The 25612-nt window shown below is 50.3% G+C and overlaps 1 protein-coding gene across 1 annotated transcript in view; it reads left to right on the forward strand.

Annotated features, from left to right (window-relative positions):
* Positions 1–25612, forward strand: part of CIB4 (calcium and integrin binding family member 4) — a 100372-nt gene that overhangs the window by 1512 nt on the left and 73248 nt on the right. The window contains exon 2 of the mRNA XM_053891063.1: positions 2434–2715. Coding sequence (XP_053747038.1) covers positions 2506–2715 — 210 coding nt within the window. The 5' untranslated portion in view covers positions 2434–2505. The remainder of the gene's footprint in view (positions 1–2433; positions 2716–25612) is intronic.

Genomic DNA, 25612 nt, shown 5'->3' on the forward strand with positions numbered 1-25612 from the left:
AGTCTCACTTCCTTATCTCCTCGATGAGGTGCCGTGGCAGATGATCCCGCAGGCCTTACTTAGCTTCAAACAACTCCAGACTTGGATGGGCTGAGTGAGCAGAATGATCGGAATGCAAATCCCATTGCCAAGGAGGGTCAGAGAGTCTTTCACGGGACCCTGGCACGGGCCACGAGGAGAGACAGGATGGAAGAGGCCCCAGGCCCCTGACTGGGGGTAGGTTGAGGAGGCAGCCATCCAGAAGCAGGAGCGCCATCTGCCCACATCCGGGCCTGACCTGTCACTGTTGAGCCTTTTAATGCTTCTCTGAGGGAGACCACCAACCCACTGCTTCTTTCAACCATTCATCCAAAGAGTATGCATCAAACATCTGCTGTGTGTCAGGCTAGGCACGTTACATTTATTATCTCTAGTCTTACCACCATCCTGAAAGGTGGGTATGGTTATGTCCATTTTATAGATAGAGAAACTGAGGCAAAAGGAAGTGCAGAGAATTGTCCGAGGTTGTTCGGCAGGAAGGGACTTCACTCTGCCTTCCAAACCCATTCTCTTCTCCATAATGACTCCTGGACCCTCAGGTTTTTTTCACCTGTAAATGGGATAGGTAATCATACCACAGTCATTGATCTGACACAAACTTCCTGGGCCCATACCCTTGGTCGTTTACTCAGCCCCTTTCAGGCCTTCCCCCTTGGCATCTTCTGGCTCCCTAGAAGACAAGAGCTGCTTCTCCTGGCTTCCTAGGGGTGAGGGTGCAAGTTAGGTTCCATCCTCCTGGCCACACTACCCCAGAAGCCAACTCCCCCAAAGCCAGTCTAGATGAGCAAGGCTCAAGAGGCCCGGTTTTCAGTGTGAAAGACTGTGTGTCCAGGGTCTGCTTGCTTCTGGCTGCCAGGCCAGGCTGCTAGGCAGATGAACGGTGATATTATGAGTGAAAGAGCTTTGGAAAAGGGAAAAAGCTCTCTTTAGGGGCAGGGCATTAATTATTAATTATGATGAAGCTTGTTCTCATAGCACTTCAGAATGGGAAGGACCTTTAAAGATCAGCTAACCTGATCCTCTCATGTTACAGATGAGGAAACCGAGGCCCAGAGAATAGGAAGGGGGTTGCTCAGGGTCACACAGGGAGTGAAAGGGGGCCAAGACTTCTGTCCCGTGGCTGGGGTCTCTCCTGTAGCCCCCATATATATGGGATCAGAACACCTGCTGCCAGGAGAACACAACACATCCACGGCATGCCTGGAGCCCAGGAGGGAAGCTCGGTTCTCACTCCCCTGCCCCTTTTCCCTTTCTACTCTTCAGGAGGGGAGACTGGTTGGTGGGGAGCGATGCTGGTGCCGGTCTAGATTTCTGAGAAGGCCCTGGGTCCTGCAGACAGGAGTTCCATCAGCTCACCCTTGACCTAGGTGGGATAGGGCCAAAGATCTAGAAGCCTATACCTCTCCCTCTGTCCAGGACTCCTGTGACCTGCCTGTACGTCCCCACCCCTGATGGGGCTGCCTTACCTTCTGCCCAGGGCCAAGTGTCAGAAAGCACCTCTATCAATCCTGTCTTTTATAAATGGCAAAATCTGCTCAGCGATGGCTTCTCCATGCTCTATTTTTTCCCACTCCATTGGTGACTCCAGTGGAGGAAGCCTTGGGCTGGTTAGAAAGAGATATTTTACATCCCTCCAATCATTATACTGGTCAGCCTCATGTGTGATTATTTTCTGGAATCTGCTGCAGCGTAGAGAACATGGGGCAGAGAGTTGGGGGGCCTGGGCTGGGGTCCCGTCTCTTCTACCTGCTTCCCGTGGGACTCAGGGCCAGTCACTCTTTTTCCCTGGGCCTTGGTTTGCATGTCCATAAATGGAGTGGTTTGGACCAGGACATGTCTCTGCTCCCTTCATTTATAACATCCCATGACCTTCCTGGCCCGCTTCTGCTTCGCTAGTTATTCCAAGAATCAGGTGAAAAGATTTAGTCACTGCTTTTAGGACTTTAGTTTGTGAGGAAAAGGGCGCAATCAGAGGTAGGATAAATGGTACAGAATTTAACTATCATTCGTTGCTGCGTATTATTATGCACTCAACATTATACACATATTATTTTCCAGCTTTATCTTCCACACCATTCCTCTCTAAGCTCTAGACACATCTAAGTACTTTCATGCTTTACTTCTGACTCATGTGGCTCCCATAAGCTGGGATGTTGGTACTTCCTCTACTCCTCCATTTTTTATCTATTGAACTCCTGTTCAGGCTTCAAGACCCAACTCAAGGGCCACTCTCTCTGTGAAGCACTCCCCAGTTACCTCCAGTCAGAACCCCCAGCACCTTTGTGCTGCCATAGCACGTTGTCGAAGCTGCAATTCAGCAGACGTTCCTCTTACCTAGTAGATCGATCAGTTCTTTAATATCTGTCTTCCCCACTGGCTCATTATCTTCTCCAGGGTGGAGTCCCTTCTTGTGCCACGCCTCGACGCAGTGGGGAGCTCGGTGCTTTGCACATCAGAGTTGCTCTTATGTTTGTCGTGTATTCAGTACACGGTGAAGTCCTTAAAGCCTCCTACACCTGCGGGGTTAGAGATCGGTGTCAGCGGGGACAGAAGCACGGACAGCAGAGTCTGGAGGGAGAAAAATCCACGCAATTTGCTTCTGTGACTCTTTGCCAACAGACACCTCTAAAGTTGGAGCAAGCCCTACCTGGCTTAAGGAGAGAAGGCAAGACCCATGTGAGTGTCCTAAGGCCCAAGGAAGCATGTGGAGAGGGCACTGAAGTGGAGTCCAGACATCTGGAGTTTGGTCCCAGCTACAACCAACTACCAACTAGCTGGTGGACTTGAGAGACTCACATCGCCTCTCTGTGCCCCAGTTTCCTTTTCTGTAGAATAAAAGAGTTGCTTATCTCAAAGAGTCCCCTCCCTGTGACATTTTGTGATGTTAATGACAGACTTGGCCCTATGATTAACAACTGCTCATCCTACAATGGCCAAGAATGTGGTGTGAGGGATGAGGGGCCCAGGGCCCTCTCTGTCCATTGTTTTCCAGAACCAGGCCCCCATCCTTGGCCAGTTTGGCTGGAGGATGGGGGAAAGGGGTGAGGTAGGGAGTAAAAAGGCCGACCCTGACTCAGACAAGCTCAGGTTCAAATCCTGACCCTATTCATTACTAGCTGGAATGGAGCCTCCCATGATATTCTGGTCTGTCTTGTCTAGACCAGACCATAGGCTCCTGCAGAGCAGGGATAAGGCCTTGGGATAGGGTCCCTGGTTTGCTGTAGGAAGGAGTATCCAGAACCATCTCGAGATCCAGCTAGATGGAGGCCTGAGAACGGGGAGGGGCCTGGTGGGCCCAGGAGCTGCAGCACAGACAGGGACACGGTTGGTGGAGGGCGGCACCAGAAATCATGGCCTCTGATGGCTGGGGGCCGGTTGATCGGATTCAGGGCGCTTCGGGTACGACTGAGGTGTTTCTTGGTGTATCCCTGAGGGAGAGACACAGAGGATTAGTCTGGATTTACAGAGCGTAACCAGTCCCAGTGCAGCCGGCTTGCATTTGTCAAGAGACACTATTTATTTAACATCTCAAGCCCAAACCAAACACAAAAGGCAGCTGTTCACAAAGGAGAGGCTGTGGGAGCCGTTGGGGAGAGAGCGCTGTGCTAGGGGGTGGACACCTGGCTCTGTCTTAGTCCTGCCCCAGATGAGCTGGGTGAGCAGCTCTGCGTACAGACTTGCCTGTCCTATTAGTGAGAGTGGGAACCAACTGGTCTTCCCGGAGTGGCTGTGGGGAGTCAGGCTTGCTTCGTTGTTCATTCACAGAAAACCTGCTCCAAAGTCTACAGTCTCCACGTTTGGCGAATCCCTTCCCTCTAGGGAGGGCTTCCTTGTTGGTCTCCATCTCTGGTCCTGGATACCACACTGAGATGAGCCTCCTGGCATGTGTGTCCTTGGGGACCTGTGGAGAAACTGCATTGGGACGCATACCCACAAGTGTCCCTAAACACGGCCAGGCTGTCCTCAGTGCATCTGTCTTGGTGTTTACTCTCCCCAGCAATGCACAGGTTTGCCTACTTGGCCCTCACTTCCCTTTTTTCAAAAAAAATTTTAAAGTTTATTTATTCATTTTGAGAGAGAGAGAGAGAGCGAGAGAGAGCATGAGCTTTAGTGGGGGTTGGGGAGGGGAGAGAAAGAATCCCGAGCAGGCTCTGTGTTGTCAGCTTGGAGCCCTATGTGGGGCTTGAACTCCTGGACCGTGAGATCATGACCTGAGCCGAAATCAAGAGTTAGACACATAACCAACTGAACCACCCGGTGTGCTCCTGATTCACTTTTGTTTTTGCCATTTGTATGCCTCCCTATTTTCTACTAATTTCCCACTTCTCTCCTTTCCCTTCTCCCTTTAACACCTTCCTCTCTTCCACACTTGGGTCAGGGGCAGTGAGCAAAGCCCCCAATACTGGGGGTCTTGGGCAGGCCAGCAGGTGATGAGAGAGGTATGGGAGAAAACCAGCCACTGTTCTCCAGCCCGGGGAGTGTGTGTGTGTGTGTGTGTGTGTGTGTGTGTGTGTGTGTGTGGTGAGAGGAGGCTGTGAGTATTAGACTTTTGGCTTTGGTCCTAGTCTTCCCTTCTTCCATCTTCCGGTCCTTCTTTTCCCCTCCACTCACATCCTCTCTGTGTTTGGCCATGGCTCCAGAATAGTTCAAGCTAGAGGAAACCTTAGACCATGCAGTCCGATAAGGAAACAGGCCCAGCGCGGGGAGAGAGCACCTCCAAGCCTCACAGACTGTGGGCCAGAGCTGGGACTCAAGCCCTGCTCTCCTGACCTCCAAGCCTTTGGCTGCAGGGTAAGTCCCTAGACTTGCTTCCTTCCCATAGCAAGAATTAAGTCCCTGAGAGCCTGTCCTCTACAGAGATTCTGGACTGGCCATGGCCTGTATTTCCCGACAAACATGTTGCTGCTAAGGAAAAAAGAGAGTCTGAAGATCTAGTCAACATCCTCACAAATCTTGAAATCCTTCTTTGCAGGTTTATAGCTTCTGAGAAACAAGCAGAAGCAGCCTTGTCTCAGGACCAAACGCAATAATTATAATAGCACTTGCAATGATTAATCAGCCAGTGAGTATTGAGTGGCGCCCGTGAGCGTGCACAGCAGTGTGTGTGCGCATGTGTGTGTCCAGGTCGGGGTGGGGGGAGGGGGAGAGCAAGAGAGGTGACTTTACTTCCAGTGAGCAGGCTTTGGGTATCTTTCCCTCAGTGGAGGGGCTGGGTCACCACCGCGGCACTCCTTGGGTAGTGTCCTGTTCTGGCTGGGGCTGTAGTTCTTTCTGTTGGGAGAGGACTCCTGCCCCCTGTGGTGCCTGTTGCTGGGCTCCTGGCCATGCTGGGAGACAGGAATCGACCCACAGAAGCAGGGTTCAGACCCATCAATGATTACTGAGATTAACGAGGGGCCTCACCAGCATGATGTACCTGGCACAACCAGAAGCACTTGGGATGTTCAGCTTGGGGCAAAGATGCAGGGGACATGTGAGCCGTCCTGTGGAGGAGGGATTAGCCTTGCTCTGGGTAGCCTAGGAGGGACCAGTGAGCAGTGGGAGATGCCACAGTGGAAGACCTTTCAGCTCAAAACTGGTCAAACTTTCTCTACAGCTCTGAAGAAGGAATGGGCTGCCCGTGAGGTAATGAGCTCCTGGGCAGTGGAGGTATGCAAGCATAGCCGGATTTGTCCTTTGGGTTGAGGTTGTTTTAGAAGGACCCAAGGAGCTAGTACAGTGCCTGCCACATAGTAGGTCTGCAAGAAATGCCTTTCGACTTGGTTGCTGAATGTACTGGGTTTGGGGCTGGACGACTTGCCCCTTGAGGTTCAGTCAGACTCTGGTCAACATGTAAGGAGCGGTCCCTCTGTGCCAGGCACTTTGCCCCTCCGACCTTGAAAGGCTGCAACTCCCTAGCCCCAGGGAAGGCTGCACCCAGAGTCCTTGCTAAGCCACCACAGCTCTGCTTTCTCCCAGCCACCCCAACCCGACCAAAGCCCCGCCGACTTATATCCCAAGTGTGCCTGCAGAGGCCCGATGCTCACAGGTTGCAGTAAGGGCTTGGAAGCCCTAGGACTCCAGCAAGGGAAATGGGCCTTTGGCAGGCTAATTACTGGGAGCTGATTCTATTAAGCAGATAGCTCGCTCTAGGCAAAGCAATTACATCTAATCAGCCCCTTGCAGCAGTCCAAAGGGACAGCCATTTGAGCCAGACATGTGTGTGAGTAGGAACATCAAAGCAGCGTGAGGCTCAGGTCTAGGCGGGCTGGTTTGGGGCTAGGGGCTGCTCAGGAAGTGGTCCCCTGGTCCCTTCCCCAGGTTGCCAGATCTCAGGCCACAGTGGGGCTGCAGCATATGGAGGTGGCCTTGAATGAGGACTCAAAGATCTAGGTCGAGATCTGGCACTTCCACTAAAGAGCCAAATTTCACTGGGGAGAGCACTTCTCTGACCTGAGCCTCAGTTTCCCGGTCTGTCAAGCGAATAAGATAACCTGAAAAGGAGTCATTCTGAGTTTGAAACTGTAGTCCATCTCAATATTGTACTGTATACTTAAAAATTTCCCAGGAGGGAAGATCTTTTGTTAAGTGTTCTTGTGACAAATAGCAATCATAGTAAGTGAGGAGAGCAGAAGGAAATTTTTCGAGGTGATGGTTATGTTTATGGCATAGATTGCGGTGATAGCTTCACAGATGTATACTTATCTCTGAACTCAGCAAGTTGTATACGTTAAATATATATAGCTTTTTGTATGTCAATCAAATCTCAACAAAGTGGCTTAATCAAAACAAAACAAAACAAAACAAAACAAAACAGAAACGTGGTCCATCTAGTCCGTATTTGGATTCTAGTCCAGGATGGAAATATATGCTGCAGGGTCTAATTACTCAGACTATGTTTTTAAAAATAACTGAAAAGATATATTTAAAAAAATTTTTTTTAATGTTTATTTATTTTTAAGAGAGAGAGAGAGAAAGAGAGAGAGACAGAATGTGAGCAGGGGAGGAGCAGAGAGAGAGGGAGACACAGAATCCGAAGCAAGCTCCAGGCTCTGAGCCATCAGCACAGAGCCTGATGTGGGGCTCGAACCCATGGACTGTGAGATCATGACCTGAGCTGAAGTCGGACGCCCAACCGACCGATCCACTCAGGTGCCCCTGAAATGATATATTTTTTAAAGTGATGGATGCCCTCCTCTAGAAATTTAATGAAGTGTGTGTTTCTGAAAAACTAGCCATGATTTTTTTTTAAACCACAATGCAGTGGCTTCTGAGTCCCAGATTCTTGAAGGAAGTTAGGTGATGCTAGAGATGGAGAAAATGAGAGAGGAGGTCCCTGGAGATGAGATGAGCAAGACGGAGACAGGTGACATCCGGGCCATGGCAGGGCCCCATCTATCTGTGCTTGCTCCCTTCCCAGAGGAAGAACTCTGTGAAAGATCTCCAGATACTGGTAGGATGTGGAGGAGAGATTTTAAACATCAGCCCCTTCCAGCCCTGAAATTCTGGGTCGGGACCAAGCAACTGGTGTGTGACCCCAACTCATCTGAGGAGTAGGCTCATGGAGGAAACAGAAGGCAGTGACCAGCTGTGGGACCTGGGCCAGTCATGGCCCCTCTGTGAGCCTTGGTTTCCTCCTTAAACGGTGGAGCAGTCTCCACATTGCCTCCCTCACATGGTGGTTGGGGGACTCCAAGATGATGAATGTAAAACTAAGACTAATTATTTTGATTATGAGGTGAGACTATGCACTAAAAAGCTCCTGCACAGTGAAGGAAATCATCCATAAAATGAAAGGGCAGCCTATGGAATGGGAGAAAATATTTGCAAATCATTTATCTGATAAGGGTTCAGATCCAAGATATATAAAGAACTCATACAACTTGGTGGAAAAAACCCCCAAACGATCCAGTTAAAAAATGGACAGGGGCACCTGAGTGACTCAGTCCATTTAAGCGTCCGACTTTGGCTCAGGTCATGGTCTCGCAGTTCATGAGTTCGAGCCCCGCATGGGGCTCTGTGCTGACAGCTGGGAGCTTGGAGCCAGCTTCGGATTCTGTGTCTCCCTCTCTCTCTGCCCCTCCCTTGTTCATGCTCTGTCTGTCTGTCTGCCTCAAAAATAAACATTAAAAAATTTTAAAAATGGACAGGTATCTGAATAGACATTTTCCCAAAGAAGACATAAATGGCCAATGGGTACATGAAAAAGTGCTCAACATCACTAATCACCTGGGAAAGGCAAATCAAAACCACATTGAGATTGTTGTGCCCCACCCCTGTTAGAATGGTTATTACCAAAAAGACACGAAATAACAAGTGTTGGTGAGGAGAAAAAGGAACGCTCACGCGCTGTTGGTGGGAACGTAAGTTGAGGCAGCCATTAGGGAGACTGTATGGAGGTTCTCCAAAAACGTTAAAAATAGAACGACTGTATGATCCAGCAATTCCATTTCTGGGTATGTGAAGGAAATAACGTCACTATCTTGAGAAGATACCTGCACCCCCATGTTCATTGCAGTATTGTTTACAAAACCAAGACATGGAAACAACCTAAGTGTCCATTGATGATGAGTGGATAAAGAAAATATATACACAATGGCATATTATTCAGGCATAAAAAAGAAAGAAATCCTGCCATTGGCGACAGCATGGATGGAACTTGAGGGCATTGCACTGAGCTAAGTGAGTCAGAGAAAGACAAACACCCGTGATCTCATTTATATGTGAAATCTGAAAAAAAAAAACAACAACCCAAAAAAACAACAAACTGAACTCACAGATTCGGAAAGCAGAGTGATGGTTGCCAGAGGGTGAGGTGTAGACAAAATGGGTGAATGTGGTCGAAAGGTACCGACTTCCAGTTATAAGATAAAGAAAGCCTCCTGGGATGTAACATACAACACGGTGGCTGCAATTAACAATGCCGTATGGTGTATTTGAAAGTTGTTAAGAGAGTAGACCTTCAAAATTCTCATAATAGGAACAAAACTTGTAACTATGTGTGGAGATGGGTGCCAACTAAATTTATTGTGGTCATCGTTTCATAGCGTACCCAGATGTTAAGTCATTATGTTGTACACTAAACTAATACAATGGCGTATGTCAGTTATATCTCAATTAAAAAAAAGAAAAAAAAGATGAGAATGTTCTTGTTAACAGCCGGGACCCAGCTCTCCCTCTCCGGCCCTTCTCTCTGTTTCAGTTTTCATGATTGTAGCTTTGAGAGCAGGATGGCCTTGGGGGAGCAGACCGTGAGGGCCACCTGACTTCCAGCTTTCCCTGGCCTTGGTGATCTCAGAGAGCTGGTGTAATTAGACCAAAGCTTTGGTCTGTCCTCAAAGAGGAGCCCTCGTGCTGACTGGCATCCAGTGGCCTTGCTTGGCCATGCACAGCCTTTGGGCATTTGTTGCGGGGAGAAGAAGCAACCTTGATTGAGACGCTGGGGTTGAGGAGAGCTGAGTCTCCTGGATTAGGCTGGCAGGGAGGAGGACGGGGGTAGGATATGCAGGGAGGTGGAGGCACCAAGAAAGCTTGGATTGCCCTGCTCCTCAGCACCCCACACGAATCATTTTCCAGGAGAGAGGCCAAAAGGAAGAAGCCACTTTCTCCCCCATGTTATTCCAGGAGTGGTGGGAGGGAAGCCTGGACCCAGAGCTTGTTGGAAAGCCTGGAGCACCAGCCTGAGAATCTGCAGTGCTGCTTGGAGGCAGTGGAGGGGCCTGAAAGGTGTGTGGGCAGAGCTATTCCAACACGAGGTCGTGGCCCTCCGAGCCAAGCCTGCATTCCTCGGTGCGGCCTCCACAATCTGCCCTTCCGACCTCTCTGGCCTCATCCCCTCTGGTCCACTTAGGGCTCTTGTCACCAGCCATCCTGTATCCTTCACGATCCTTCCAAATGCTCCAGGCTCTTTCTTGCCTTTCTGCCAGAAATGCACATCTTCCCAGGTACATATGTAACTGCACTTAGTGCTCCCCGAAGCCCTTGGAATGGCAGCATTCCCATTTTGCAGATGATGAAACTGAGGCTCATCGTGAAGCAATTTGTCTAAGTGCTTATAGGTAAATGCACGACAGATACAGCATTCAAGCCTAGATCAGTTTGACTCCAAAGTCTATGCTTTGACTTTTCTGCCACATTGCCTCTCTAGAAAATGATTGAGGGCAGAACAAGGTAGCAATAGGGGGGAAGAACAGAAGGTGCTATCAATACAGGACCTGGCACATAGAGCTTAAAAAATACCAGCTGTGTTGGGGTGCCTGGGTAGCTCAGTTGGTTAAGTGTCTGACTCTTGATTTCAGCCCAGGCCATGATCTCATGGTTCGTGAGTTCGAGCCCCGCATCAGGCTCTACACTGATAGTGTCTAGCCTGCTTCAGATTCTTGCTCTCCCTCTCTCTCTGCCCCTCTCTGGCTCTCTCTCAAAAGTAAATAAACACACATTAAAAAAAAAAATACTAGCTGTGGGGCGTCTGGGTGGCTCAGTTGGTTAAGTGTCTGACTTTGGCTCAGGTCATGTTCTCACAGTTCTGGGTCCGAGCCCTGTGTCAGGCTCTGTGATGATAGCTCAGAGCCTGGAGCCTGCTTGGATTCTGCGTCTCCCTCTCTCTCTGCCCCTCCCCTGCTCACGCTATGTCTCTCTCTTTCTCTCAAAACTAAATAAACATTAAAAAAAATACTAGCTGTGTGAATGAATAGGCAGCTCAGAGAGGATGGCCATAGAAAGGTCCAGGACCCAGCACCCGGGTTTGCTCCAAGAGGGACAGACGCTTGACTCTGAGTAGGAAACAGGGCAGAACTGAGGGGGAGGCCAGCTTGCCAAGGGGCTGGGAGATAGGACTGTCGTGAACAATTGGGACTCAGTGACCAATCCGAGGTGACGGAGGAGGCCAAGCTGCCCATGGCCCAGCCCTAGCACAGTGCTCAGCACCTGGCCCAGACAGGAATTCTGAAGGGTCTCTAGACTGTGCACAAATTGGAGGATGGCTTTGAGGCTTTGAGTTGGGTGCCTGGGAGAAGGGCAGTGTTTTCAGTGCACCAAGGGATATGACAGGGAAGAACCATTCAACCACCTGGTTGAGGGCGGGTCTTGGTGTTGGGTCATCCCGGGCAGGCAGAGGTGGGTACCTGATCTTTGCACTGTGCAGATCTCAGATGGTCCAGAGACGGTGCATGGAATCCATAGCACGACGGGGAGATGTAGATCAGCTGGGAGGCGGCACTCAGGCGGAAGGGCACCACGCTGTCAGGGAGATGGAAAAAATGATGTCGTTAAGGAACAATGTGGCCAAAGGAATGAGCTGTAACTTGTTGGATCCAAAAGGACAAATGGGGAAAACGGCTGCCAGAGGCACAGGGGTGTCTGATGATGGCCTGACACTGCCCTGGGGGAGGGACTGAGCCCCAGCCCAGAGGCCAGAATAGAATTACCCTATAGGCTTCGCGGACCCTTTCTGTCCCTTAATACCTTGGCAAACAAACCTTCTGGTCTATTAATAAAGGCTTGATGAATTGAGTCAGGATAGACCTGCTGGTCAGAGAACTCTGCCCTGTTTCAACGGAGTAGATCTAGGGAGGCTGCTGTGAGGCAGAGGAAAAAGGCCAGGTTCTGGGCTTGGCATCCCTGGGTGGGTCTTACTCCTGCCCGGCTGTGAGCCTTCCTTCTTTTTTAAAAATATTTATTTATTTTTGGAAGAGCGCAAGCCAGGGAGGGGCAGAGAGAAGGGGACAGAGGATCGAAGTGGGATCTGCACTGACAGGCTGACAGCCGTGAGCCCGATGTGGGGCTCGAACTCACGAACTGCGAGATCATGACCTGAGCCGAAGTCGGATGCTCAACAGACTGAACCACTCAGGTGACTCTGAACCTGCCTACCTTCTTAAGATGGGTTGGAAGGATTGGGTGAGATACTGGACCACTGGTCCTTAAATCAGGACTGGCATGCCGAGAGGACTTCCTTCCCTTCCTTCTGTTCCCTCTTTCCTGGATAAGGGCTGGGGAAAACCAACCCCGAGGCACAGCCCAGGGAGGAATCCCCAGTGGGCTGAGGCGATCTGGCCTAGGGAAGGGGCTTGCTGGGTCTGACTGGGGTGGGTGGGCCGTGGAAAGACTGAGCTGGTTAGAGGCAGGCGAGACACTCAGCAGAGACCCAGTGGAGATTTAGAATCTCGAGATAAGCGCCAAAGGGAACTTACATGCGTGTGTAAGTGGGTTGGTGGGTGTGGGGGGTTCAACTGGCCTAAGTTGCCACTTAGGTGAGGAAACAGGCCCAGAGAGGGGAAGGGTCAAGGGAATGCAACATGATGACAGCGCCTGGATCTTGATTGAGTTGGAACCCCATTGCTGAGTTTCTGCCTAGCGCAGAAGGTGATGGGCCTCCAGGCAATGGCCAGGGCACCAGACTTGAGAGGAGGTAGTTGTGTTGACCTTCGGAATCTGGAGAAACTGGAACCTACTTTTTTACTGTAGTCAAATTGTTGAGAATCCGGTTAGCCCTGTGTGGGGCTCCAGCTCACCTCCCACTGCCCTGGTGGGGCGGGGCGGGGGGGCCCAGCCTTCTTCAGAGGGGGGTCTTCTTCTGGGAATTTTGGGCTAGGAAGCTTTGGGGTCTGGTAGGCAGGGACTCCAAAAGGTGGCTGACCTCCAGGGGCTTGGCTGGGGGATACAAATGGCCACACTAAGGGGCGCCTGGGTGGCTTAGTTGGTTAAGCGTCTGACTTCAGCTCAGGTCATGAGCTTGCGGTCTGTGAGTTTGAGCCCCGTGTCGGGCTCGGTGCTGACAGCTCAGAGCCTGGCACCTGCTTCAGATTCTGTGTCTCCCTCTCTCTCTGCCCCTGCCTTGCTCATGATCTCTCTCTCTCAAAAATAAATAAACATTTAAAAAATTTTTGAAAATTAGGGAAAAACAAATGGCCACACTAAGGCCTCTGTCCACCCGCCAGTGATGACCCCAGAAATAATTCTCCTATTTTCCCCCAAACTCAGTTGTAAGAGCACATATCCTGTGCACGTATGGTCGCACTGTCACATCCATTTTCCCAAGGAGGGAGGAAGTCTCCACAGTCCACCAGGACAGTAAATGGTGGATGTAGGACTCCTGGGTTGTTCCCCACAGCACCCTGTGGTCTTTGCATCTTCCTCCTCCCTCTGCATACGCCTCTAGAGTCTTCCTTGTGGCCTGTGGTTCCCTTCAGCTGGTAGACCAGGTCCCCTGAACTCCTTTAACTGAGTCCCACTTCTTAGCTCCTGTGTCTGAGCCTTTTTGCTTTCTGGCTGGACCAACTTTCTCCCCAAGAATGGAGAGAGGGACTCAGGAAGGGAAAGCTCCATGCCTCTGTACACAGAGGGAAACTGAGGCACAGAACTGGTCTGCACCAAGGCCAGGAGCCAACGTCCCTGTCCCCAGGTCCAGCAAGAGAGGCCTAGAGCTGCAAGAAATATAGCAGACAGAGAAACACTCTTCTGTTTTCTTAAGCTCCCAGCTGGGACTCAGAACACCAAATCCTCTTTGAAAAAAACAGGAAGAGGACTTATAAAAAAGCAAGATATTGACCTTATGAAACTGGACACCCCCATATAGAGATTAACTTCTTTCTTAAGCATTTTTTTTTCATTTCCATAAGCATCTTAATTCATGCCAACATCATGGCCAGCCTGGATTGTGGATGGTTGGAGAGAAGGATGGCCTTGTCTTAGCCACATATTTACATATGTTCTCTCTGTCTCTGTCTCTGTCTCTCTCTCTCTCTCTCTCTCTCTCTCTCTCTCTCTCACACACACACACACACACACACACACACACACCTGGGGCAGTAAAAAGAACATTGGAAAAAGAGCCAAAAACCTGAGCTTTATTTCCAGCTCTGTCACTGAACCTTGAACCTCAGTTTCCTCGTCTGTAAAGGGGGTGGTTGGACCAACCAGTTCTCTAAGATTCCTTCCCAGCCTGCCCTCTGGAAGCTGCTTGCTTGAGCACTGTGGGTTGCCCGCTCCCTTATTTCCCACTCTTTCTCCTCCCCCCAACTTCTCAGGGGCCCTGCCTGTGACTTCCAGAACTTCTCGGACAGCCTTCAGGCCTGGTCAGGCAAACCCTGGGAGGGAGGGGACGGAGAGGCATGCCTTCTGGATCTGTGCTGGGCCAGGATGACTTTTATGGTTCTTTCAGCTCTGCTGTAAGGTGCAAAGTCACATGGAAGGCACTCAGCATGAGGTAGGTGCTTCCCAAAGCCCACTTTCCCCCTCCTGCTCCCTCTTTTTAGTTCACCTGGATGCCTATCCACATCTGGGGCCATGTTCCCTTTCATCTGCCTCACCCACGAAGAAGCCACATCGTTTTTTCTAGTTTAAGTTCTCCTCAGCCTGTGTCGTGTGGGTCCAGTCTGAACCCACCGGTGGTTCTCTGTGCGTTCAGGTTGAAGACCTGGACCTCACTGTGGCCTGTGGGCTCTTAGGGATCCTCTCCCCCGACCTCCCCAGCCTGGCTTTGAGGTCCACTTGCCCTGGCCCTCTGGGCTTTGCGAGGCTTCTGTCAGGTCCCCAAACTCACCATGTTCCTTCCATCTCAGCGTGAACCCTACCTCTACCCGGGCTCACCCTGTCTCCACCCGGCACACACCTGCTCTTCTGATGGTCCCTTCCCCAGGGAAATCCTCCTTGGCCCCAGAGAGGTCAGGTCCCTCATGCTATGGTCCTCTGGCTCCCCTCTCCTCCCTGACGATGAACCACCATCCCAACGAAAGGACCAGTTGCACCTCTAACACTGGATGTCTGTCTCTCCCACTGCACCGTAAGTTCCAGGAAGGCAGAGACAGGTCGGTGCGTCTGTTTGGTTCAACACTGTCTCCCCAGCACCTGCACGTCTGATGCTCAACATGTACTTTTGAGTACACGAATGACTGGCGTCCAAAATTGCTCTCTTTAAACACACCTGAAACACGGCTCCACACCTTCCCTGAAATCGGGGCACAGAGTTCCCTGAAATAGCTTTACTCTTCTCTGGGTAGAGAGCTGGCCTTTCCTAAAGCTTCCTCCTTTTCCCTCAAGTTTCTTTTTAAACGTTTCTCTGACCTGCCAATATTATCGGCCTGCGCAAGCAACAGAGTTCACATCCGCGTTTCGGTTCCTTCCATCTTCCAACAAGCCCGATCGTTTTCACCCTTTGATTTTGTTCCGCTCTTAGGGCTGGAGCCAACAGTGGTTATTCTGGGCCCTGGGGTGGAGGGCAGCTGTGGGCTAGCCCTGACTCCACGAGGACCAGGAGAGAGGTGCGGGGTATCCTCGGTGGCCTTGGGGAGAGGTAGATCATGACGGTGGTCTGGTTCTGGCTGGAGCAGAGGTTATAGGAACCCCCTTTGTCATTCTGGTCAGTATCCCTCAAGGTAGGCTCATGGAACAAAGGCTCCTTGAGATGTTCTCCAGAAGAAAGGATCCTGTGTCCAAATGTATTTAGGGGAACTGAGCATCACTCAGAGTTCGTTCTTGTTTGCAAGCATCAGAAGCCAATTCTGCTAACTTAAGTTTAAAAGGGGTTTATTCTAAGGATCTTGGGTAGCTCAAGAATCTCCTGTAGAGCCAGAAAACCAAGGTCAGAGGCAAAGCAGCCAGGAACAAGGCCCAAAGGACTGGCCCCACGCTGCCACCACTGGGCACAGATACATTAGCTTGTGCCACCAGCTCTACCAACACTGAGTGCCGCCTCTAGAACTGTCACCAGTGTGGGCTCTGGAGGTAGAAGGTAGCCGCCGTCCTCTCCAGAGTGGCTTCTGCATAGTTCCCGCCACTTTGCATCACGAGTTTGGGGTTCAAAGCCTGGGGAGATGCATCCTGTCGGTTGGGTGAGGTCATGCGCCTGCACCCTACCTCAAGAGAGGCTGGAACAGTGTGAATTGGCCCCTTTCAGCTTCTGTACTGGGCGGCAGCCGCCGCTTCACAGCAGAGAGGAGAGCCTCACATACGGCAGGGGAGAGCAGACCCTGAGTGTCCCCCAAGAATCACAACCGTTCTCTTCACTGTGGACCCTGGACACTTCCCTTGGGAGTTTGCAAAGCTCCAGGCCAGGGTTTCTGGATCTCAGCCCTGTCGACGTTTTGGACTAGATGGTTCCGTGCGGTGGGGCCGTCCTGTGCACTGCAGGATGTCCAGCAGCATCCGGCTCCCTACTCACTGGATGCCACCAGCACTCCTCCAGTCGTGACAACGCAAAATGTCTAAATATATTGCCGAATGTTCCCCAGGGATGGATTTGCCCCTGGCTGAGAACCGCTGCTTCAGGAGATCTGTGGGAAATCTGTAATATGTTTGAGGAACCAGGATTGGTTTAACCTTACTGACCACGGAAAATTTTTTCCTGTAGCACCCTTTGATTTTATCTCACAGAACTTATTTTGGAGAAATGCTGGGCTGGAAACTGGGGACGTCATTCTAGGAATTTCATGGGGCTTGAAAGTTGCATGAGCCAAATGGCCCTAGGTGCAAAAAGGTCTCCCTGCCATGGCCTCCCCCACATTTACCTCCCCGAACAGAGTTCCAGAGTTCCAGCTTTGTGAAGACCCCCACTCTGGGGTGTTCGTTATGACTCTGGGGAACATTCCCAGGGTCCAAGGGAGGAGCCCGCAGAAGGCCATCCAACTTGTAAGTCAGTTTTTTCCCCTTGGCTGTGAACCTGGTCTGCAGGCATAGGTATTGCTCGAACCACCAGGGACCGTGCCTTGGGGACAAACCTCCTGCCTGTGGCAGCCTTCTGCAGCCCCCTGCACAGTTTGTCAAAGATCCCACAAGAATCAAGCTCCAACATGTGGGCCCGGCCTCTCTATCTGCATTTCGCGCATGTCCACCAGCTCAAGGCCCTTATTACTGCCCAAGGAATGCCCTGGAAACAGGGTCAAGTTCACCCCAACCCGGGAAACCTCCCCACCGCTGTGATGCAGGATGAGAGGGTCACGGGCCCACGAGGGGGGACAGCAACCCCTCCCTGGCCTTGCCTTTGAGAAGGAGCTACTGAAGCTGTCGCTAGGCCAAGAGAAGGGGTGATGGAAGGCGCGTGTCCTTGGCGACTCAGTTGTCCTTTCTGGGGTCTTCTCCTGAGATCTGGCAGTTTCCCCACATGGGTGGCTCAGCTCCTGCTTACAGCTTCATCTTTGAGACTCCCTCCCGTGGCTTATGGTGTCTCTAGGTGACCTTGGAAAGTAGTGTCAGGGTTAGACAAACCTGTGTTTGATCGTGGTGGCACCACTCACTGGTGCAGTGAATTCGGACATAATGTCACCTCTCTCTCTGAGCTTCAAGTGCACGGTGGAGAATTTTTAAAAGCTCTTTTCTGGCTCCTACATTCTAGAATCCTATATTTTAGTACTAACCGGTGGCTCCAGGGTGGTGGAAGGTGGGGGTCCCTGAAGCCTCCCTGTGAATTTAGGAACCCATGCTCTGGACCCCAGAGTGCAACTTCACAGGGCAGGGGAGACACCTGGGGGGTGGAGAAAAAAGGCTAAAGAATGCCTTGGATCCCAACCAGCCAAAGGATGCGCGAATGGAAAATTCCTGCTGTGTGTCAGAGGCCCACCTGGCCCGGGTGACAGCCAGCCGAGCCAGACGCGCAGGCCCCACTGTGTGTTTAGACAGCACTTTCCTGCCCTGGCCAGAGTTCGCCCTGGCCTTTACCAACACTCATCCCCGGAGAGTGAGTAGAGGTGTGGGTACGCACCTAGGCTCAGGAAAGCTGTGCCTCCATGTCTGAGCAGGGGCTCCGGAGCGGTAGGGTGAACTGCACGAGAAAGAGGAGCCCAAGGTTCAGCCCAGGGCTGCCCGGAACCCATTTCTGTGACCGGGGAGTAGCCGTGTCCCTGCTCTGGGTCTCAGGGTCCTTGTCTGCGTCGTGTGTGGTACGGACAGGGAGGTCTATCAAGCCTTCTTGGCCAGCCCTGGCATTCTGTGGGCGGAGGCCTACATTTTCTCAGGGATTCCACATCTGCCTTGGGAGAGCCCAAGGCCCCTTTCGTGGGCAGGACCTGGGGCAACTCTCAGAAGCCGCCCTCAAGAGACTTACGCTCACCCTCTGGAGAAGTCAGCCAACGGTTATCTGTAGCTGTAGGACAATGACTTTGACAGCTTTCAGCACCCGCTGAGTTTTCCGGGGCGGCGGGCTCAGGGTGAGTATAATGAAATGGACTCACTCCGCTCAAAGACTGGGGGCAGAGGCTCAGCGGCGATGGACCTGGGAGAGGCAAAGAAGAGACCTGAGCCACAGGGGGCGATGCTTGTTTAACACCATGCAGGGGCGAGTCCTTGAATCTAGAACACTCCAGGAATCAGGCCTCATGTTCTGATGCGGGCTGAGAAGGTCATCGTGTTTCACCATAGCCAGGAGGGAGTGGCCCTCAGACTTGGCCCAGATCCCACACTCGCAGCCTCAGCTGTCCACGGGGGTCCAGTGGCAGGCTGGGGGCAGCCTGGGTGGGGGCTGTGGGTATTCAGAGCCCCCCTTAGAGTTGAGTGCACTGGCCAAGGCTGGTCTACAGATTCCCAACTTTGGGCAGTTCGATTGGCAAGTCAGCTCCACGGATTGGATCAGTCCTGAGACCCTGGCAAGGTCTGGTCTGGAAGAATGGTCAATTCACCAGGGCGATGCCGCATGAGAGGTCCCCTGGTCATGCTGCCTGGCTTATTGGATCCTCCTCTCATTGTTAATCACCTCTTCTTGGCTCAGGTTCCCACAGAGAGAATGTGTCTTTTACCTCGCCCTTTGATGCTGAGGAGATGTGACAAACCTTGACCCCAGGCCACCACTGCTTCTGAACTCTGCTTGTCCCCAGCCTGCCTCTGCTCACACCCCCCCTCAGGCGCATACTTAAAGGAAAGCACTGGAATGGCCCTGCACACAAGCCAGGGCAAGGACAACCTTGGCCCCTGTGATTCACTCCGGCTGGTTGCTTACGCCAGCCCAGTGGGGAGAGGTTTCCAGACCTTGCTGTGGGCCAGCCTTCCTCCATCCTCTAAGGCTAGAGCACTTTCTCTGAGCTCCCCGTCAAATCAGAAAACGCGGTCCCTCTCTCAGACCCAAGTCGTCCCCTGGGCGCCAGGCCGAACCTGCCTTCTGGAAGGCCCCAGCTGCTGGTGCTACCAGTTAGCTGCAGGGCAGGAGGCCCTCCTGTCAGTTCCAGGAGCCCTACCACTCAGGAAATTTCTCCTCCTATTTCTTGTTTGCTCTGTTTCCAGCCCATGCTCTCCCCCACTCTGCTTCCCTACGTGCTCCGCGGGGATTCAGGTCACCCGGAAATAGCTTTTGCTTCTTCTGAGGCCTGGAGTCAACATCACAATGTGCAGCTCTGAAATTCAGGGAGGCTCAGATCAGTATAGAGGTATAGATGAGAGTGTGTGCGTGTGTGCGTGCGTGCGTGTGTGAATTCGCCTGATTTGAGGACGTACTTGGTCCCCAGAGAGCACAGTCTCCCTTTTACAAGGGTCCTCAAAGACCTTCTGCCTCCCTCCTTCCAAGTCAGCTGGGTTGAGTGAGTGCGGGGTCTGAAGGGATGTTGGGTGTCGAGGGAGGGGGGTTTGAGCCCAGATATCCTTATGGGGGGTGGTGGAAGATGGCTTAATTCAGGTGATGGGTCTGAGCTCTGGGGTGTGGGATGGCATTTGGAAATGATCATCAAAGGATTCTCTCCCTTTTCCAGAGCACTCTTTTGGTCTCACCGCTCAGGACGCATCCTGATTTATGGGGCACAGGATTCCAGCCGCTCTGGGAAGGGTTCTGGTTTTCGCTGGGCTTGAGCTCCTGGGGAAAGGCAGAAGGGAGGGGCCTGCGCTGGAATGTTCGGAGTTAGGAGGTTGAGGGACGGAGCCTGTGGTGGGCCTGAAGCAGGCGCCAAAGGATGCTTCCTCCTGCCTTAGTGACAGACCCCCACACAGAAGGAGGCAGGACAGGAGCCCCAAGGGCGGCGGGGAAGCAGTGTCCTCAGAGCAGAGAGGCTCCTTGGGGAGCAGTTCCTCGCCCTCATCCCACTGGGGGGGGGGGGGTGCTGCTTTCGTTTCAAGACTGAGCCCACAGAGAAACCATGTGGATTGATCACACACTCCCATTTAACAGATGAGGAGCCTGAGGCCTTAGGTTCGGAGAAGCCAAGTGGTGCCACTCGGCCTCACAGCTAGAAAGTGGTAACTCCAGGCTCCAAATCTACATCTCCTGATTTTAAATTCTGACTCTTTCCGTGAACACAGTCCCCCTCGGCCTCAGCAGAGAGGGTTTGTGTGGTGCGGGGGGGAAGGGGTAGCGAGCTTGCAGGCAGTCAGGCCTGGGTCTCAGTCCCGTCCCCTGCTGGTATTGATTGTGTGAACTGGGGTAAGTTTCTGAATCTCCACGTTCTCTTACATAAAGTGGACGCCGTCAGTGATGCCTTGGAACCGGCTCGTTGTGGCTCCTGAAAGCCAGCTGTGCATATCCTTTGCGGTTCCGCATCCCGTAACACAGAGGTTGGTTTGCCCGCTCTGGACCACGGTAGACGTATTTATACCACAGAAATGAACAAACTTGACAAGTCCTTGCTTTCTTCCATTGAACAAGCATGCGCACGAATCGCCAGTCTTCTGTCAGGCCCCAGCGTGGTGCTAGGGAAGCAAAGATGAGTAAGCTAAAGTCTTATCCTAAAAGATTTCACAGGCGAGAAGGAGGAAACAAACGTGAGAAAGAGCCAGAATCTGTCCGGGAACCGGGGGGGCTCACAGGGCACTGAAGTAGTCCACTGGGGGTGGCGTAAGGAGGAAGGAGGATACTTCTTTGCCAAAGAAGCAGTTTAGATTATTGCACGCTGGAATGTTCTGGAAATTGCAAACACGGGCTTGGGTTTGAAGGCCTAAGCTTTGGTTTGGAGCTTTGGTTTGGAGTCACAGTGGTGCGGGACTCTCCCTGTGTCATCCTGGCCAAGTTATTAAACTGCTTTGAAACCGTTTCCTCGTTTGTAAAATGGGCTGATCATTTTTACCTCGCAGGGTCAGTGTGAGAATTAATCGAGATCATTTAGTCAGCAAAATACCTTTTGGGTGCCTACTCTGTGCCAGCCGCCATTCCAGGCACGAGAAGGCACAGGTGAGAGTCCTCGTGGCACTTATGTTCTAGTGGAAAGGGACAGACAGTGAATGAATAAAACACAGCCCAAGTATGGGGTGCCTGGGTGGCTCAGTCGGTTAAGCGGCCGACTTCGGCTCAGGTCATGATCTCACGGTCCATGAGTTCGAGCCCCGCGTCGGGCTCTGTGCTGACACCTCAGAGCCTGGAGCCTGTTTTGGATTCTGTGTCTCCCTCTCTCTGACCCTCTCCTGTTCATGCTTTGTCTCTCCCTGTCTCAAAAACAAATAAAATGTTAAAAAAAAAAAAAAAAAAAAAAAAACTTAAAAAAACAACAACAACAAAAAAAAACCACAGCCCAAGTAGCCGTAAGTGGTTGAAAATAATAGAGCAGGGGTTTGGGGTGGGCTCCCCAGGAGCAGTCGCTGAGATGAGCATTTGTTAGGGAAGTGCTCCCAAGGAGAGGAGTAGGGGAAAGAGAAGCAGGGCAGGACCGAGGAGCCCAAGCTAGGGCAGAGGAAGTCCCTCAGAAGGCAGCTCCCGCCGGATCCCTCAGGGGCTCTGGAGGGTAAGTTGTGCTCCGGAGGCCCAGCCCTGAGGCAAGAGAAGGATTCCATGAGTTAGCACGCGTTTAGGATTGTGCCTTTCATCCACGCTGGCCATCACACGAATGTCTCTTCAGCCTAGCCGGTCCCAGTCTCTGCGCCACGCCCCCTCCCCTGCCTCTGTGATTCAGTGATCCAGAACATCTTGTGGTTTCTGTCAACACTCTGCGTCCTCTCATGCTGGGTATCTCTGCCCATGTTGCTCCCTTCCTGGAATACCACTGCTTTCTCTGGAAAATTCTTAGTCATTCTTCAAGTCTCAGCTCAAATGCCGCCTCTATGTCTGTGAAGACTCTCACAGGTCACCCTGGGGGCTTTCTTCAGTGTAATCTCTGGATTGGTACAGATCACCACCAGGGAAATAATATTTCTTTAGAACTGCGTGCTCTTGACCGACACTATGCCTGGGAGCTCCCTGATGACTCCTCAGGTCTTTCAGCTCTGGGCCCACAGTCAGCCCTCAGGAAACATTGAGTTAATGAATCAATGGCTCAATCACTGAGTAGTTTTTTGCCCTTTGGCAAGCCAAATCATCTCTTTGAGCCTCAGTTTCCTCCTCAGTAATTATAGCTGCACCTAAATCTTAGTGTTTTTAGGAAATCAAATGAGGTAATGAATCTAAACTCTGACATGCTATCTGGATGCTTTATTATAAAAAGGTAGAGAAGAAAAGATCCAGTCCAGAAGTCAGCAGTGGCTGTGGGGACCCAAATGTCTCCAGACATCTTGGCTCAGTCCAGAAAACCTATGGAGAGCATTTCCAGTATGAAAGCTCTAAGCAGGTGCCAGGGTAGCTCCCTGCCTTCTCCGACACTTCCTCTGCCACCAACCAGAGCTTAAAGCTCTGACTCTGGGAAGGAGATACAACCCCCCATGGACCCTCATTCCCCACTTGCAATGAGTCACCAATAACAAAAATACCCAAGCCAGTGGTATTGAGAACTGAAGTTCTTCCCGCCGAGGAAGGACTGCTTAAGGAAACTTTGCCAAAGGGTATCTTTGCCCAGATAATGGACATAAGACTAATCTGTGGTCACGATTGTAGGTGAATTTTGCATAGGGATGGTATGACTTTATAAATCTTCTTCCAGCCCACATCCAGTCTCTTTCAAGACTAGTCCCTCTTTTCCCGACTCTCCGAAAGTCTGTCTTCCCTTCCCAGTCTCACTTCAGTCTCCCATAGCGTCTGCCAAGCTGTCTCTCAGTTACCTTGGTCTTCAGGGAACCAGAACCTGATCTTTTCCTCCATTCCTCCCTAGCTCCAAGTTCTCTGGAGGCTTCAGTGTTGTTTTTTCTCCAACCCATCTTGATGATACCTAGAATTTGGGAGCCTTTTTGGTTACATCAAAGAGATAGTTCTCATGGAAGAGTTCATGACTCCAGAGTCCCTTCTTCAGGCATGGTGTATGGCTTAAAGTTCTTCCTTTCTATGTAAGATGGTTAGTTCCCTTCAATATATTGTCATCAAACCACTTCTTAACTCCAGGTGGTCTGGTTTGCATTTTCTCCATTTTGCAAAACTTCTCTCACTCTCTCTAAGATGCCAATAATCTACTTTTTGCCAAGTTCATTAGGCTGGTATAGCCCAGTGCCTTCAAGCTTCAGGCCCACTCCCAAGCCATTTAGCTAGTACCTAACATAAATGGGCACTGGTGAAGATCCAATATTGTAGAGTCGCAAGTTCTTAAATTAATCGATAAATTCAGTGAAATACCAATAAAAACTTAATAAGGGTTTTTAAAAATGGAAATTTACAAGCTAATTTTATAAGTCACCAAGAAAAAATTGCACAAGAATAGCCAGGCATATTTTTATACAGTAAGAACAACAGGGAGGAAATAGCTGTTTCACATGTAAAGATTTACTATAAAGCGGTCAATGTGGAGTGATATTGGTGTAAGAACAGATAACACAGACAATGGAACAGAGTAAAGAAAGAGATCCATGGAAATCTACTGTATGCTAACAGAGCATTTTAAATTACTGGGAAAGGATTGACTGTTCAAGAATGGTTTTTGAACAATAGATTATCCACTTGGTAAAACATTTAGATATTATATTGGTGAAGATTTTACTTCCTGAAAAGAGAATTCATTCTACTTATTTTAATCAGAAAGGAATTTGTGGAAGGTATGTATAGATGCCAGAATTGCAGGGAGTGTAGGAGAAAAAGATTTCAGGTTGAATTTATCAGAACAACTTCTAAAGCCACAGCACAGAACTGAGCCACTGAAAGATGCTGTTGCTGCTACAATCTGGAAGCTGCCAGATAGCAGGAAGGTGTTTTTTTTTTTTTTTTTTTTTTTTTTACCATGATGCTCTTCCAAAACCCTACCACCACTGCCAGAATTGGTGCTAGTAGAACGGAGGCTGTGTTGCCTTTTCCTCATATAACTCAAAGCTTCATGTGAGTTCTATCTGCCTAGGCCTTCTAGGAAGCAGACACCAAGATGAAGCTAGAAAGCAGAAGGTTTGTTGGGAAAATTCCTGTAAATGATAAAGGGGATAGGAAGCAAGAGTAGCAAGCAAAGCCTTCAGACTGTGGTATCAGTCTGACACCTGTGAAAGGAAAGGGAGATGAATGAAGACTGGGTAGAAAAAGGCTCAGACTGTGATGCAGCCTTGAGAAAGTCTTGGCCACCACAAAGATTGCCCATAGAGGAGTCCCTCTGTGTGGGTAAGAAATGACCATGCCCTATTTCCTCTCTGTGCTCAGTCATTGGCTCAGGGCTATTGCAGATCCTGAAGACATTTAACTGAGAGATCCATTACATCTGGAATTCTAGTTTCAAGGGAGTCCCTGTAAAACAGTGAGACACACTAGAAAAGGGCTGATATGAATTTTGATCCAGCCAATATATAGTGTTTATCTACCATTGACCCCTACCTCACACCATATACAAAATAAATTTCAGCTGAATTGAAGAGGTGCAGGTAAAGAACAAACTTATACAATTACAATAAGAAAACATAGGAATATATTTCCATCACCTTGGAGTAGGGAAGGCGTTTTCTGGAATCTTAAGAATCTTCTTGAGCCTGGGCCGCTGTATAATCTATCAGGAACAGGCTATTGACATGTACTTTATTGCCTGAAATCTAGAACTCTGCATAACATGTTATTATTTTGTTGTTTTAAATTTGCTTTTCAAGAAAAACACAAAATCTAAAAAATACAGAGGCATATTTTAAATTAGTTTTGATTTATTTTTATGTTTTAAAAAAGTAATTAACACTAACATAGTTAAGGGTAAGAAACTAGAAGCTTTTCTTCTAAGATTGGGAACAAGAAAGTCCCCTCTCCCCAGTCCTAGTCAACTTGTTCTGAAAGACCTAGCTAATGCAAAAGGACAAGAAAAGGAAATAAAAAATATAAAAAAAGGGAAGGAAGAAATAAAATGATCTTTGTTTCCATTTGCAATGATGTGGAGAGAGCTAGAGTGTATTATGCTAAGCAAAATAATTCAGTCAGAGAGAGACAAACACCATATGATTTCACTCATATGTGGAATTTAAGAAACAAAGCAGATGAACATATGGGAGGGGGGAAGAGAGAGAGGGAAACAAATAATAAGAGAACCTTTTAAAAAAATATTTATTTATTTTGACACAGAGAGAGAGAGCATGGGCTGGGGAGGGACACAGAGAGAGGAGAGAGAGAGAATCCCAAGCTGGCTCTGCACTGTCAGCACAGAGCCCTACCTGGAGCTTGATCTCATGAACTGTGAGATTTGCCAAAATCAAGAGTTGGAGGCTTAACCGACTGAGCCACCCAGGTGCCCCAAACTGTAAGAGACTCTGAAACTAGAGAACAAACTGAGGGTTTATGGAAGGAGGTGGGTAAGGTGGGGGATGGGTAAGATGGGTGATGGGTGATGGGTATTAAGGAGGGCACTTGTTATGATGAGCACTAGGTATTGTATATAAGTGATGA

Source organism: Panthera pardus, unplaced genomic scaffold (genome assembly GCF_024362965.1).
Source record: "Panthera pardus isolate Hobbes unplaced genomic scaffold, ASM2436296v1 HiC_scaffold_26, whole genome shotgun sequence".
NCBI classification, from domain to species: Eukaryota; Metazoa; Chordata; class Mammalia; order Carnivora; family Felidae; genus Panthera; species Panthera pardus.